This window comes from Neodiprion lecontei, chromosome 5 (genome assembly GCF_021901455.1).
Source record: "Neodiprion lecontei isolate iyNeoLeco1 chromosome 5, iyNeoLeco1.1, whole genome shotgun sequence".
Classification (NCBI taxonomy): domain Eukaryota; kingdom Metazoa; phylum Arthropoda; class Insecta; order Hymenoptera; family Diprionidae; genus Neodiprion; species Neodiprion lecontei.
The window spans coordinates 9,741,484-9,755,144 of record NC_060264.1 but is presented as its reverse complement, the minus strand read 5'-3'; the positions used below and the strand labels follow the sequence as shown (position 1 = coordinate 9,755,144).

The 13,661-nt window shown below is 34.0% G+C and overlaps 1 protein-coding gene across 2 annotated transcripts; it reads right to left on the bottom strand.

Moving 5' to 3' along the window:
• Nucleotides 1-421: 421 nt before the first annotated feature.
• LOC107222329 (ubiquitin-protein ligase E3B) lies at nucleotides 422-13,521 on the bottom strand. Of its 2 annotated transcripts, XM_046741529.1 has the most exons (17): nucleotides 13,453-13,521; nucleotides 12,902-13,388; nucleotides 12,491-12,640; nucleotides 11,542-11,869; nucleotides 11,218-11,406; nucleotides 10,946-11,137; nucleotides 10,643-10,832; nucleotides 10,245-10,484; nucleotides 9,960-10,131; nucleotides 9,731-9,849; nucleotides 9,496-9,611; nucleotides 9,152-9,354; nucleotides 8,751-9,051; nucleotides 8,040-8,432; nucleotides 7,697-7,861; nucleotides 7,458-7,569; nucleotides 422-6,096 (listed from the first exon to the last, which is right to left on the bottom strand). In XM_046741529.1, exons 2-17 carry the CDS (start codon nucleotides 13,060-13,062, stop codon nucleotides 5,924-5,926), a joined length of 3,204 nt encoding a protein of 1,067 aa, XP_046597485.1. In that variant the 5' UTR covers nucleotides 13,063-13,388; nucleotides 13,453-13,521; the 3' UTR covers nucleotides 422-5,923. The 2 variants fall into 2 exon arrangements, with proteins under 2 accessions (XP_046597485.1, XP_046597484.1); XM_046741528.1 differs by having other exon boundaries at nucleotides 12,902-13,462.
• Nucleotides 13,522-13,661: the final 140 nt, after the last annotated feature.

Sequence of the window (13,661 nt, the reverse complement as noted above, 5' to 3'; positions counted from 1 at the left end):
AAATTTTTGCTGCTGCATATTGACTCAGGCATGGAATCAGGGAAACACGATAAAGGTCAATGTTCAAAGCATTCGGTATATATTGCGTTTCGTTTGTGATTTCACCTTTCTCTATCCAGTTTGCGTCATTCTTTCAGAATTTCACAAATCGATAATCAGTCAATGAAAAAAATCGATAAATAGGTCGATATGTTTAAGAATATTATATATATATATATATACATTTGATAATTGTATTTTAGTCAAAACGTTTTTAACGATAAAAAAAGGAAAAGGAAATTAAAAGAGGTTACAAGAGCGTATAATGCCTGATGGATCTAATATTCGCATGAAAATTAAAGTTGACGGAAAGTTTTTTATTGATTTGAAAACCTGAAAATAACTATTATTTTTTTTTGCGCATGTGGTAATTTGCGTTATAATCAATGTAACTACACGTCGATTGTTCTTTCACATTATTTTTTTTTTCTTTCCATCTTTTTCACATAGTAGCAACAATATACATGACAATTATACGAAAAATTATTTGCATTATGCGTATAATTATAACTAGCAAAGTTATTGACACAAATTTACAAAGCGTTCAAGTAATTTAACGATATAATATATTTATGTAGAGTAATAACTGTACAAAATTTTTTCTTCAATCATCACCTGAAAATTTATACGTACAATAATTCATATTGATGAACAAAAAAAAAAAAAAAAAAAATAATAAATAAATAAAAAACAAATTACATACGCCTCGTTTACCATCAGATCTGAAGAAATCTTCACGAAGTTGAAAAGTGCGTGTGCAACGTTTGATTTTTGAGTAAATAAAAAAAAAAAAATTATTCAATTCAGCCAAAAGCAAAATGAAGAAAGGGAAGAGAAAAACTTGTATCAAGAAAAAGTTTTTTACAGCGCTGAAATACATTCCAAACGGATTGAAGAAAAAAATCGTTCTTTCGACCTTGCACGCACCGCAATAATATTAATTATCTAATGTGTATTTCATCGGTTCTGAAACTGTAATATCTATACAGATGGTGACGGCAATTTTTACGACTATTATCAATTAGCCCGGAGTGTCGCTACCTTGAATATATTACTGGTATTCGTTTGTCAAAATCTGCATTAATAATAAACACAATAGGTGTCGAGAATCTGAATTATAATAATTTCTGAGGCAATCCGGTGTACCACAAACTAGCCGATGAAAAACAAATTTCCATTTGGAAATATCCCAGCATGTTGTATATACAATAATAACAATAATAATAATAACTTTCGAATAACCACTAAGTAAAATTTGGATACTTATTTTCGAATATACGAATAAACACTACGAAGTAAGATTTCAAACGGCAGCTAATTACGAGGCTGAAGTTAGTAACGTTACTATCACGATGCACGATTGGGAACAATCGTTACTTCGAACCTTTACGATTGTCTGAACTTCGGAGAGTCATCATAAACAAAACACAATCATTTTTTAATAAGCCAACTCCTTGCGAATCATTATAAAATTGCAAAATGAGGTTTTTTCGTCTGATGTTTCGTTACGTCAACGTAACGAGTTTCAGCCTCTTAACTACCTGGTTAAAATTTTTCCTTGTGCCATTTTTCATTGAGAGCATCTCCCATTTTTGTCGAATTCGATGCTTCAACTCACCCTGATGTCAATACTGACCTCATTTTTTGGCATGCTATTTTATATCACGAGCGATAATTGTCAAAAAAATTGACAGCTATCATCAAGACGAAATTGATGATTTAACGAGAGAATTTCAAAGTCTGTAAGTGAAAGGTTCAAATGCGATGTGTTCGGCAAATAATAATTAACATAAACAAAACGTTAAGATTGTTCAGATCGATTAGCCAATTTGGGGTATGACATGTACATTGTAATATAGACCAAAATCACACAATTGTTTACGCATACGTTCAGTAATATTTTTATCGTTATTGTTTGTTTATAGCTCAACAATTGGTTACTGCTTGATATCTTATTATTATTTTAATTACGAACACTCGGTTAATTAAATGAATTTAGAAAAATAAATGTTCAACGATAAATTCATCTTCAGATGTTATATGATTTGTACATATATATGTGTGTGTGTGTGTGTGTGTTTATACAACAATTTCGAAAGCTTCTTTTCTAAAATTAATTAATTTTGTAAAAAACACTACATAACCTTCTACAATCGTACACGACATTTATACTGGTAGGAAAATATTCTGGATTTAATATAATTCGTTAACTGTAATATTTTTAATATTATTAATCTAATGATTTACACTCACATTTGGTTAACAACGTTTGTTAGTCATTACTATCTTTGGTCTGTTTTACAAATTCATTCAGTAACAGCTCAATTTTGTTTGAACTTTAATTCAAATTTCAATCGTACTTACATTAGACACCGAGATACAAGTATTCAACATCCAACATAGAGTGCGTTACATTGAATGAAGTAATTGTATGAAATGAGCTAGATTCTGAATGAATTTTACACGAATAAAAACCCATTTGTACAGTTGACGCAAGATTTCTTGAATATACCGAGTCTTTTATTTTGTTTTTTTTTTTTATTTATTTATTTTTTTTCTTCACTAACACGATCGGTAAACAAACCACTTTGCCACTTTGATCAGCGTTCGCAAAGTCAAAGGAATATATACCTTTTCCGCGTGAGAGTAGAAAAGTTTATTAGATCATCTCATTAATATTTCATCAAGCACCAAAATATACATCACAGAATCTCTAATAAAACTGTTATTTGGGCCGTATATATATATATATATATATACATATATATATATATATACGCTTTCAGATTTTCGTCAACCAATTTCTTTTCTCTTCTTAATTAACTCCTGTTCTTCTACGTACTATTTGACTGTAAATTTTTAACCTAGTAAGCACATGTTGCTCAATAATATTGCAAGCTCTCAAGTTCATTTTTACGATAAAGAACATATGCAAGGCTTTGACGGGTCTGCTTAGCCTTGAAATTTGAAAAAACCCGATCATGGTATTTGTAAAAATTTCTTTTAGTTTTTTTCTTTTTGAAAGAAAATGAAAATGTTATGAAAATTTCAAATATCCATCGAGTTATGACCGTTTTAGGGGAAAAAGGTCCGAAGTCCGTTAAATTATACTCTATCAGGGACTTCTCCGGATTATATTCCATTGGGGATTATAAAAGCTAATTCCGTTGCCCGCAGGTAAGTAAATAATTTCGCAGTCAGCGCCATGGAGTTCAGAACTACGTGTAAAATACCAGAAAGCAACGAAAATTAAGCGATTGTGGCCGAAAAGGTTCGAAAGATAGCATTGGAAAATAAATGGAAACAATAGAATATCTCCATATCACGCAATTAGTATCTGCTTATATTGAACAATATTTGAACATTCAGAAAATAATATTAAGAAATATGGTGAAAAATGTAAAAACTTGAGCACTTTGATGTAATCAAAGAAGAGCAATCTCCGCGCGGAGATTTTTTTTTTTTTTTTTGTACTTTGCGATTTATCTAAAACGTTCGAAAATTCATTCGAAATTTCTCGAATCATTTAAATAATCATACAACTTTTACTTTTTACCAAAATTCAGTCGCAACTTGACAAATTACCACTTTTGGGTCTGGCAACCTTGAAAAGTCGGTTCAGCGCGTCAATAAATTCCCCGCGTACGGATTGTAAGTAAAAAGTGTACGTTTTGTTAACGCGTTTTAAACTTTCCCGCGCTTTTTCGGCTGTTAACAAGGTTGTAAAGTGTGACAACATATTATGTAATGGGAATCACAGCGGCATGGAAATACTGTGATAACGAAAAGGGAATGTGTTGGCCACGTGCGAAAAAGGATGGATACACGATTACGTCACGTGAAGAAAGTTACGTTTTTATCGTTAATAAAGAAAGGAACACTTTGTATTCGGTTCTTTTTTCTTAAATGCATAAGTTTCGTTGCAAAATAAATTGATAAAAAAAAGGAAAAAAAAATTCTAAAAGAGAGAAACTTTCATATTCCTATCCTCTGTACCGAAGTAAGAAGACTCCAAGAAAAATTTATCGAATTACTGCATTTATACGAACAATGTATGCGCAAAATGTGAATTTTTGTACACATATTTCTTTCTTTGCGTTTATTATCAAAATGGTGTTTTTCAAAACGGCGAATGTCAAATCTCAAAATCCTTTCATCCAATTGACTTCGAATTTGAACTGGAGATAGTTCATAATATTTTCTATCGAATGACGTGATTATTTTTTGATACATGCATGCAATTCTTAATAACAAACGATTAAAGTTGTTTTTTCGTTAGTAAAAATTGACTCCTTTTCTACGGACTACCAGTTTAGCAGTATTGAAAATTTTTTTACGCAACAATCCGGTCGTTCGAAACCGTTGTTATTATACTAAAGGTAAATTTTGAATTTTTTTATTCTAGATGACCCCATTTCCCGGAACAATCCTCGCCGACTAGCCGTACAGTATCTGGAGCGTCTTGTTTAAACAATAATATCTACGTTGTTTCTAAATATTTTTCAATAAAAAATAAACTGAGCGTTGTAAAGACTACATAATGACTTTTTGTCAAAAGTAGGCCTTCTCATCTTAATACCTGTGTGAATAAAATATGTTGAAAATCGACCGGTTTTTTAGACGGCAAAGTTATGCAGACCCGTTGAAAACGTAACCTGAGGTGTAAACGATACAGTATTCACATATTCACACTGATCCATGAATTTTATTATTGTTGTTTTTTTTTTCTTGGATTTGTTTGTTTCTCTGTTTGATGCATTTTTTCCTCCAAGACTGATCACATTATAAATGTACACTTTTCCACCGCACAATGGGGAAGTATAATTTAAGAGGGTGTCCTGGTCGATTTCGATCATGACGTGTATACCTCCAAATATCAAAGTCCGCGTACCTCAAATCCACAAATAGGCTTAACAGCCCGATTCTATGCGCAGTTCTGAACAAAAACACTCCGATGCGTTTTCATTTGCGGAAGAAATAAAGAAATGGCACGGATTCTGCGTAATCGGAATAGTAAATTAGTAGAATTCATGCCATTTCTTTATTTTTGTGTCAAATAAAAATGCATAGGAGTGTCTTTATTCAGAACTGCGTATAGAATCGGGGTCTTTAAGCCTATTTGTGCGTTTGAGGTACGTGAACTTCGATAATTGGAGATATATACGTCATTGTCGAAATAGACCAAGGCAACGCCTTAAGACGACACTGAAAATATGTAGATCAAGATCCGCCCCTTGAACCAATCGTATGTGAAATATTTTAAGCGAAATAATAATATTGTGTAAAGAATTTTTCTCATCACTAGACATGGTCTAGATACTGCAAGATGATTATAGTTGAAAAAAAAACTAGCGTGATAAAATTGCGTAACTAATAAATTCAATTAATTAAGACGCAGTGCTGTCAAAAATACTGGCTCCTTTAAAATGCGTACAACACCCTAACGGCACCGTTAATATTTTCACATGTTATTAAAATCTAATTAACATTACTCAACAACCCCTTTTCGCACTATCATACAATTTTTTTGACGATTATACTACATATTTACTGCTGCGCTACTTTTGTAAATTTTGAAAAAAGTAATTACAGAATTTTGTACATTGATCGAATGACACCAGATTATGGTACGATCATTCCAAACATCAAATCCAAAGGTACGGTGTTATTCCTTATTTTGTAAGAAAAAATTAGCGCAGCGATAAACAAGAAAACGCGTACTTATCCGAATTACAATGCACATCTATGTATTATATTTGGATATTGAGAGTTCATAGTATTGTGCACGATTGTCTTATGTTAAACTAATTTGAACTAAACTTGCATTGAACGTCCAACTGAAATAATATGTGCAATAAGATTGTAATTCCGATGATTTTGTGCCTTAAGAGAGTTCAAAACCTGTGTTACTTGTGACAGCGTATCGTAATTTTTCACGTAGCGTACTTTTCTTCTGATAATTTGGTAGCTTCAATAAATTGAAGCACGTCGAAGATGTTGGAAGACGGTTCTGAGGATCCTTTTTACGTATTGTGAAAAATCCTCTGATTACACTACCTGATGCGAAAAAATAATTCAATTTTGATCTCAACAGTTTCATCTTGGATATAGATTATTAGTAGCTTCATTCGTCACTCAAAAAACTTAATCTGTGTACACCGCTTGATGTGTTGGATGAAAAAAAGGAATTAAACCGACATGTACCCTTTCTTCAGATATTGACTCAATTGGAATTTTTCTATCTCTGTAGATGTTGCATGACTGCAGAGAATTTCACCATGAAATATCAACGATAAAATAAAAGGCTTGTTTCCTTATTTTCAAATCCTGGAGCAATAAAAAAAGGTGGCTTGCAATCGTTAAACCTGAAATATATAAAAAAATAATATGGAACACCACAGTTGTCGGAAGAAGACGAACGTTTTGAATAATTTGAAGTTAAAGTCGAGAGATGCTGAAACTGTAACGCTAAGTATGTTGATAAAAAATTAGGCAATATTGAGCATTTTGTCGACAAAAGTAAACCAGAACACACGTATAGAATTTTTAACTCTTTTTTACTTTTTACAATGTGATCGATAGATGTCGGTCTGTCAGGCTTAGAAGTGTTTTGCGAAATTATAGATTTACCAAAGTGCATTACAAAGAACGTTTACGATCAAATTATGCACAGTGTGAAGATAATTATGCAGGTATGATTTATTGTATGGAACTGGCATCGACTGAAACTCGTAACTATCAATTTCTACATGTAAAATGGTATGAAAGTGACATCAAACTTTAAACGTGGTTTCACACGATTTACGTTTTTCAAAACGGTGAACTTGAAATTTCAAAACCGACCCAACGGTTTGGATAAAAATACAATCTAAGGTACGCAGTAAAATTCTACACAGCATGCTGGGAGTGGAATTTAGAAAAAGAAAGTCGTTAAAAATGAAAAAATTTCATATTCCTAGATGAGAAAATTACTTTTTTTTGTCAATTCTGTTTCCAGGATGCTGTACAGAATGTCTCATAGATTATATGACCACGTATCAATTTTTTTTTAGGTGAGTCGTCTACCTGGAATCGCGTTCGCCGCTTAATGCTGTACCGCATATATCACTCCGCATTATTGTTACCAACTTTTTAATTTTTTAAACTAAATGGACATTTTTTGAATGAAACTAAAGTTACCGAATTGACAATTCAAATGCAAAAATAATGAAGTTTCGTTCTATATTCATAGCTTTCAAAATAATGTTCAAAAAAGGACTGATTTGTGACTTTCAAGAGTGATGTACTCTCTAAACGTGCTGTTTACTGTTTTTGCTACTTTTTCTTACCGGTCATCTCAAAACTGAATTTGATTTAACCCCTTTTTTTCATCCATTGCTGCAATTCTGACACACATCAAGAAAATACGTAAAACTTACCAATCGTATCGCCAGTATCCTCATCATCACCGACTTCAACGCATCGTATTGAAAATGGTGGTTCTAGATGTGCAAATCCCAACAAAGGAGATTTCGAACAACTCGTAACAAACTGAAATATACAAAGATAAATGTTGGTTTCGCTATAAACGAGATGAAAGTAAGATCAATCTCCGATCGCTACAATCAACTATGCATAGAAAAAGCTGCACTTGAAAAGATCACCCAGCAATGATTACCTTTAAAAAAAGCCCTCTTTCTTCTTCGGAAAAATCTTTTTCCAGGATATCCCAAAGCCAACAGACAACTCGATGGCTATCATGAAAACCGCCATAGTATTGTGTATGACGACGAAGGTCTTTCAAATCAAGTGGCACATTATCACCAGATATTAGCCGCTGTAACTGTAAATTGGATACCAGCATGTATTAGTGTTTACTCACAAAAAAGTTCTTATCAGATTTCTATTTCTATTTCTATTTCTAAAATATAGGTTCCAAGATGTAGAAATTTTCAGTGGCCTGATGTTCACATGAGTAAATTAAATTCTATTATGTTCAACGTTATTACATTTAAACTCACCTCAGGTGTTGAGAAAAGTGAGAGCCAATCGGGATTGATGATCGATCTGAATCCCTTTATAAAGGCAGAGGTTTGATCTTTGATTTGCGTATGCATTCGAAAATGCGCCATCAGGTGTATATAATTGATTTTACTTTGATTCGTTACTGGGACCGCTCGTCCACCAGGGACAAGCTCGTGCGTCACAAGCTTTCCGAGAACATCTTCATCAAGAGAAAATGTGAGTTCCAATTGCCTTACATCGCCCTTAAAATGCTTTACCAATGTCAAACTTCGGTATAAATCTCGATCCAGCGAGGCCAACTCGTCAAGCCAACTATAAAGAGCACCACCAGCTTGACCAGAAAATTGTGAAACGAAAAATGATGCAAACGGTACGTCGACTACGATTCCCTACGAAATATATACAATCATTACGCATTAGGAACATGACAGGTAAAAATATTGATAGATCCACTTGAATAATGAGATTTCTCTACTGTGAGATTAAATTTTGAAACCCACGTCCACATGTTGCTCCGAAGTTTATTATTTTTTGCTCCAAATATTAGTGCCTCTACCTGATAGATCACATTCAATTCATTAAACGTTATAAGAGGAGATTTTATATTTCTTTTGAAACAAAGCAATCGGTCTAGTGGTTAATAGCTTTCAAAAGTAGCTCACTCAAGAGTGAAACCTAACATTAATGTCAAATATTTCCCTACTCACTTCGTACACAGCCTTTCCAAGCATACGTCCGACAAATTCGAAAAGTTGAAGATGATTCTCCTGCATCGAAGATGTTGGTGAAGGATACAATCTGTTCTCAGTCGTAGCTCGGAATAGATTCAAGGAAGGGTCAAATACTCTCTTGATCGTTTCCTCCAAGAATTCTTTGAATACACCATCCTGATCTATGCCCGCCTCATCGAGGCCTTGTTCATTGACAAATCTGACTCTTATAACGCCTTTCAAAGCCTGTGAGGGCAGCATAGCAAGCTGCCTATAACCATCTTCGACAATACGAGATCTGCAAGTTGGAAAATATATACCCGATAATTATTATCAAACTAAACCAATGAAATTGAGCGAGTAAAACGTACGATAATGTGGGTAAATGGTCTATTCACCTGTGAACAGCTATCAAAGTAGAGGGCGGACTGTTACAAGCACTCACAGTCAGACCAAGGACTGCCTTTTCATCAGAAACATGTTTACGGAAAAGTACAACACGCTCAGAATGTGGAATAACATGTGGCATCTTTGATAACAACAATGCGGCTCCTCTCCGCCCTTTTTCTAAGTCTGCAAGAAATCCTGAGACACGAACCTCCTGTTTAAAAAAAAATTTTATACGTGATTTGAATTCTTTGAGAAGATTTAACAAATAGTAACTGTAGCAGTTGTGTAATTCATACTTGATTAACAGCTAAACCCGACATAAGACGTAATAATTGTATGCGTAAATACTTAACTTTGCCAACCAATGTCCATCAGGACAAAAAGTTCTCCGACAGTCCCGTCGATATAATGCCATCAGAAGAGTGTGAAGAGATGTGAAGAGAGGATTACTTGATACAGTCTTAACATCTGTAACATCTAGAACTTTAGTACGTAACACACGTTCGAACACAAAACAATTTAATCGAATGTCCAATACTGTTGCACACGAATTTATAGTTTCATATAGCAATAGACAGATGACTCACCAAATAAATTATTCAGTACTGCTTTATACAAAAATTGGTTCAAGAAGTATGACATTGTTATAAAATCTGAAAGCTTGAACGGAAATTGCTGTTCATACATTTCCATATCATCCAGTATTCTATAGAGAAAAAAATCGATTCATTAATGTATTCGAAAAATTTCTACGTTTGCTGAAATTAAGGTTTATGAGAAAATTTTGCTAATGTTATGCGACGTTCGATTACTTACGTAACGTAATGTGTCATACAGTCAGCAAATAGAATCAACATTTGAAACTCTGGAGCGGTGCACTTTGTGTTAGCTGCTAAATGGTCTAGAAATGCTTTCAAGCCACAATATGGACCGAGCGTACAGAGGAACAACCACATATGGTATAAAAATTTATCCTGATAGCACAAGCCTGTTAAAATATTCAATAATTCATTGTTTTAAACTCATCATAAAAGACCTCTTTCTACACGTTCGAAGTTTAATTTTTGTAAGAATTAATTTCACTCTTCAGACTTGACTTACCGGTCAAAATATCGAGCTTCATTTGAGTTAACGTATGCAAAGCAGTTTGATATAACGAACAAATTAGTGCTATTCTAGTCGCTTCTGGACTTCCTAGTTTTCTGTAATTTTTGTTGCTGTTGTTTCTATTTGTTCGGGCTTCTAAAAAGGCACGACGGAATATGTTCGTTCCAATAGATGTACTTTGTTGGTCAGGCTGGTATTGCATCTCTTTCTCAACTAGTTCACTCAAAGGAGAACCTACGCACATTTAATAGTTAATGAGTCAAGAGGATATTTAACAAAAAAAATTAGGTAGTTTTAAGAATTCGATCTGTGACACATTTTTGTGTTGAAATATTGGTTACATCTCTGAGAAAACAGTAAATAAGACAGTAAAAGTGGTGCACGTGGCTTACCAATCAACTGTGATACAATCTTTCCATTCCACAGACAAGCCAGCTGCAATTTAACGTGAGGAATGGCTTGCTGAAGAGTAGTATCAACGCTTTGCGCAAAGCATCCCAAGACTGGATGCCAATATGTCAAATTACTCTGTTTGGCTACAACATATTGTTGACAGGCTTCTAACATTCTCGTTACAACAAACTGCAGAGTAAAGACACAATGTTAGGTAACAAAGGTTGTCGTATTTAAAAATAACTATTATAATTTGTATTAATTAGTATTTATAGGTTGAGATTTACAGATCAAGTTCTTACCGTAAATGACGGAAAGTAAAGATCCTTCAGCACCTCATCTCTTTCGATGTTAGCGAGTTGTATTAAATTAGCTAACAAGCAAAGAGCATAGTTACCCTCCAGTGCGTTGAACACTATTCTCAAATTTTGTTCAGAATTCAAGAGTTCAAGACTTCTCGTAAACAGATTATGACTCGTGAGCGCTGATATGCACTGGTAAAATTTACATAGATAATTTCAATCATGACTTATGAATATCTACACAGAACACGTATGAATAACATTGTACTTACCTCGGGCGACATGACATTCAGATGGTGAATCAAAGCAGGTACACTGCACACGTTAATCAGAAACATGGAAACAAGCTTATCAGACATCTGTGACGATATTAATGGCCTCAATGACAGTGTTACAGCAGCTGATAATGCAACTGGTTTTAGCGCGATTGTGGCTCTCCCTAGTCCTCTCACCAGAAGGACCTGCAAAATGATTAATTACGCGGTGATAGAAAAATTATTTAATAATTTATAAACAACGTTTCTTTTGTGTTAAAAGAAAATTCATTTCACGTGCAATTTGCGGGATTCAATCATAATTATTTCTTCGGTAATTACCTTCATGACTACGTAAAAGCCACAATTCACAAGATGACCCATGATGTTGGCGCAAAGCTGGTTCATCCCGTTTCTGAATTTTTCCATGGTCTTCACTCTGAGGATGGCCCATGTTCCAGCAGAGGTAAAGCTAACTAATGTATGCAATCTTAACAAGATAGACTTGTGATCTGAAAGCCTATCTGGTCTCAGATCTTCCAGTCCACTCAGACAATGGTGAAGTACTGACTTCATCTGAGATATCCATGATATCGAATAGTCTTTGTTTAGTGCCACGCCAACGTACGAAAGCTTCAGGGATTCCGAATCTAAAGTCTGCACAAGGTATCTGAAAACATTTATCATAATATATTCAAAAAGTTTCGAAAGAAGAGTAATATAGTAACTTCTGTGTCAGATTGCACCGTATAATTAACATTGAGAATTCCATAGCTTCTTCAAACTAATGAGACGTTATGATTTTTTCCAATGAATTTTCTGAAAATATAAGTGCAAATACTAAAGCTTTCTTTTTCTGAAAAAATGTTTAACAAGCATGTTTCTTTATTTTCCTTAGGCTTAATATATTTTCTAGTGACAAGTACGTTTCATTTCCTATACTTTCAAAGCGAAAAGCTTTGGTAGAAGTGTGCAACTCATTGATCACGAAATATTAACTAATCGTATTGTTCTTTCTGGTCATTGGTTTTCGAAAGCTAGCATATAATACGCAACCAAGGCAACCTAAATTTAGAACCATTGCGCAATATAGCTAAATCTTACGCTCACGAACAATTCAATTCGTTGATGCAGGAAAATGATTGAGTAGTCATGAAAAATTAAAATCAAAAGCCTAAAATACTAGAAAAAAAATTGACCAATTTTTCTAGCATATTATCAAGGGTTGTTCAAGAAGTCACAGAGTCAAGACCATTTCGAGGACAATCAGGATCACGACTATGATAATTACCTGCATAATCGCTCCAATCTTTTCTCATCTCTTTCCTTTTTGTAAATTAATAAAAATTTTGATATTAATTTGTAAACTTGTAATGCTGGTTTCAACTGTACAGTGCCTTCGGTATTCAATTCCTCCGTTAGAATCGTGTCGTAATCTTCCCTGTTGAAATAATGTGTTAAACATTAATAAATTATCATCCTCATTGATACGAAGTCTGTTGTTCACCCTGTGTCTAATTTAATTTGTTACTATTTGCTGCCTAGGTTAACAATAGTGATAAATTAATTGATAGAATTAATAGACCTCATTATCATGAAGATAATTTAATATTAATTTAAAGTGCAACAGACACACGTAATTTCTAAGAATCAAATTCACTAAAAAAGTTTGCAGATTGACAGACAAAATAATGAATCTTACAATATTGTTTTGGTGAACCTGATACGAGCAAGCCATCCTCTGACATTGGCTTGAATATATGTAATAGCAGCTTCTCTACGTTTTTCATTGGCTCGTTCCTCCCTTGCGGCCTTCGTTTGCTGAAGGAAACTGCCTTTCGAGGATTCCTCAGTTCTGAACATTCTCAGGTAAACATAAAGCCCATTAATATAGTCACTAATTTTTTTAACTCCTAATTGATAAACATTGTCAGCTGGTCATAAGCGGTTTTTAACTAAAATTTCGTTCGTCATTGTCTGTTAGCAATGCGTATTGTTGTGATCGAGACGGTGACGACGATCGTTAAATTTCATCAAGAACAAGCACTGCGCTTATCTCACACTTATTGACATTGCGCTCGGAGTACTGTCATTGTCGACCAACTACTAGAATCTATTTGACAGGTCGCAGCAACACCAGGCAGCCGCCATTGTTATCATCATTACATTCGATAAAAAAAGGAGTCGTTCTGCAAACAAAGGAGGTTATGTTAGGTCAAGATCTCCAGTCCATGGCGCCATCTGTCTTCTCACCATATTTTCACTCTCATGATTCTTCCGCCGAGTAGTAGGAAGGAGACTACACTCTGCGATAAAACTTATCCCCAGTTTTGAAGTAACGTAAGAGGGATTGTCTAAATGCGATTTGAGTGCCTCTTACGGAAAAAAGTGAAACTTTCGCTATAAAATATAAACAAAGGGGCGGCAATCGTAACCTATAAGCCTCCGTTTTATAAACATAC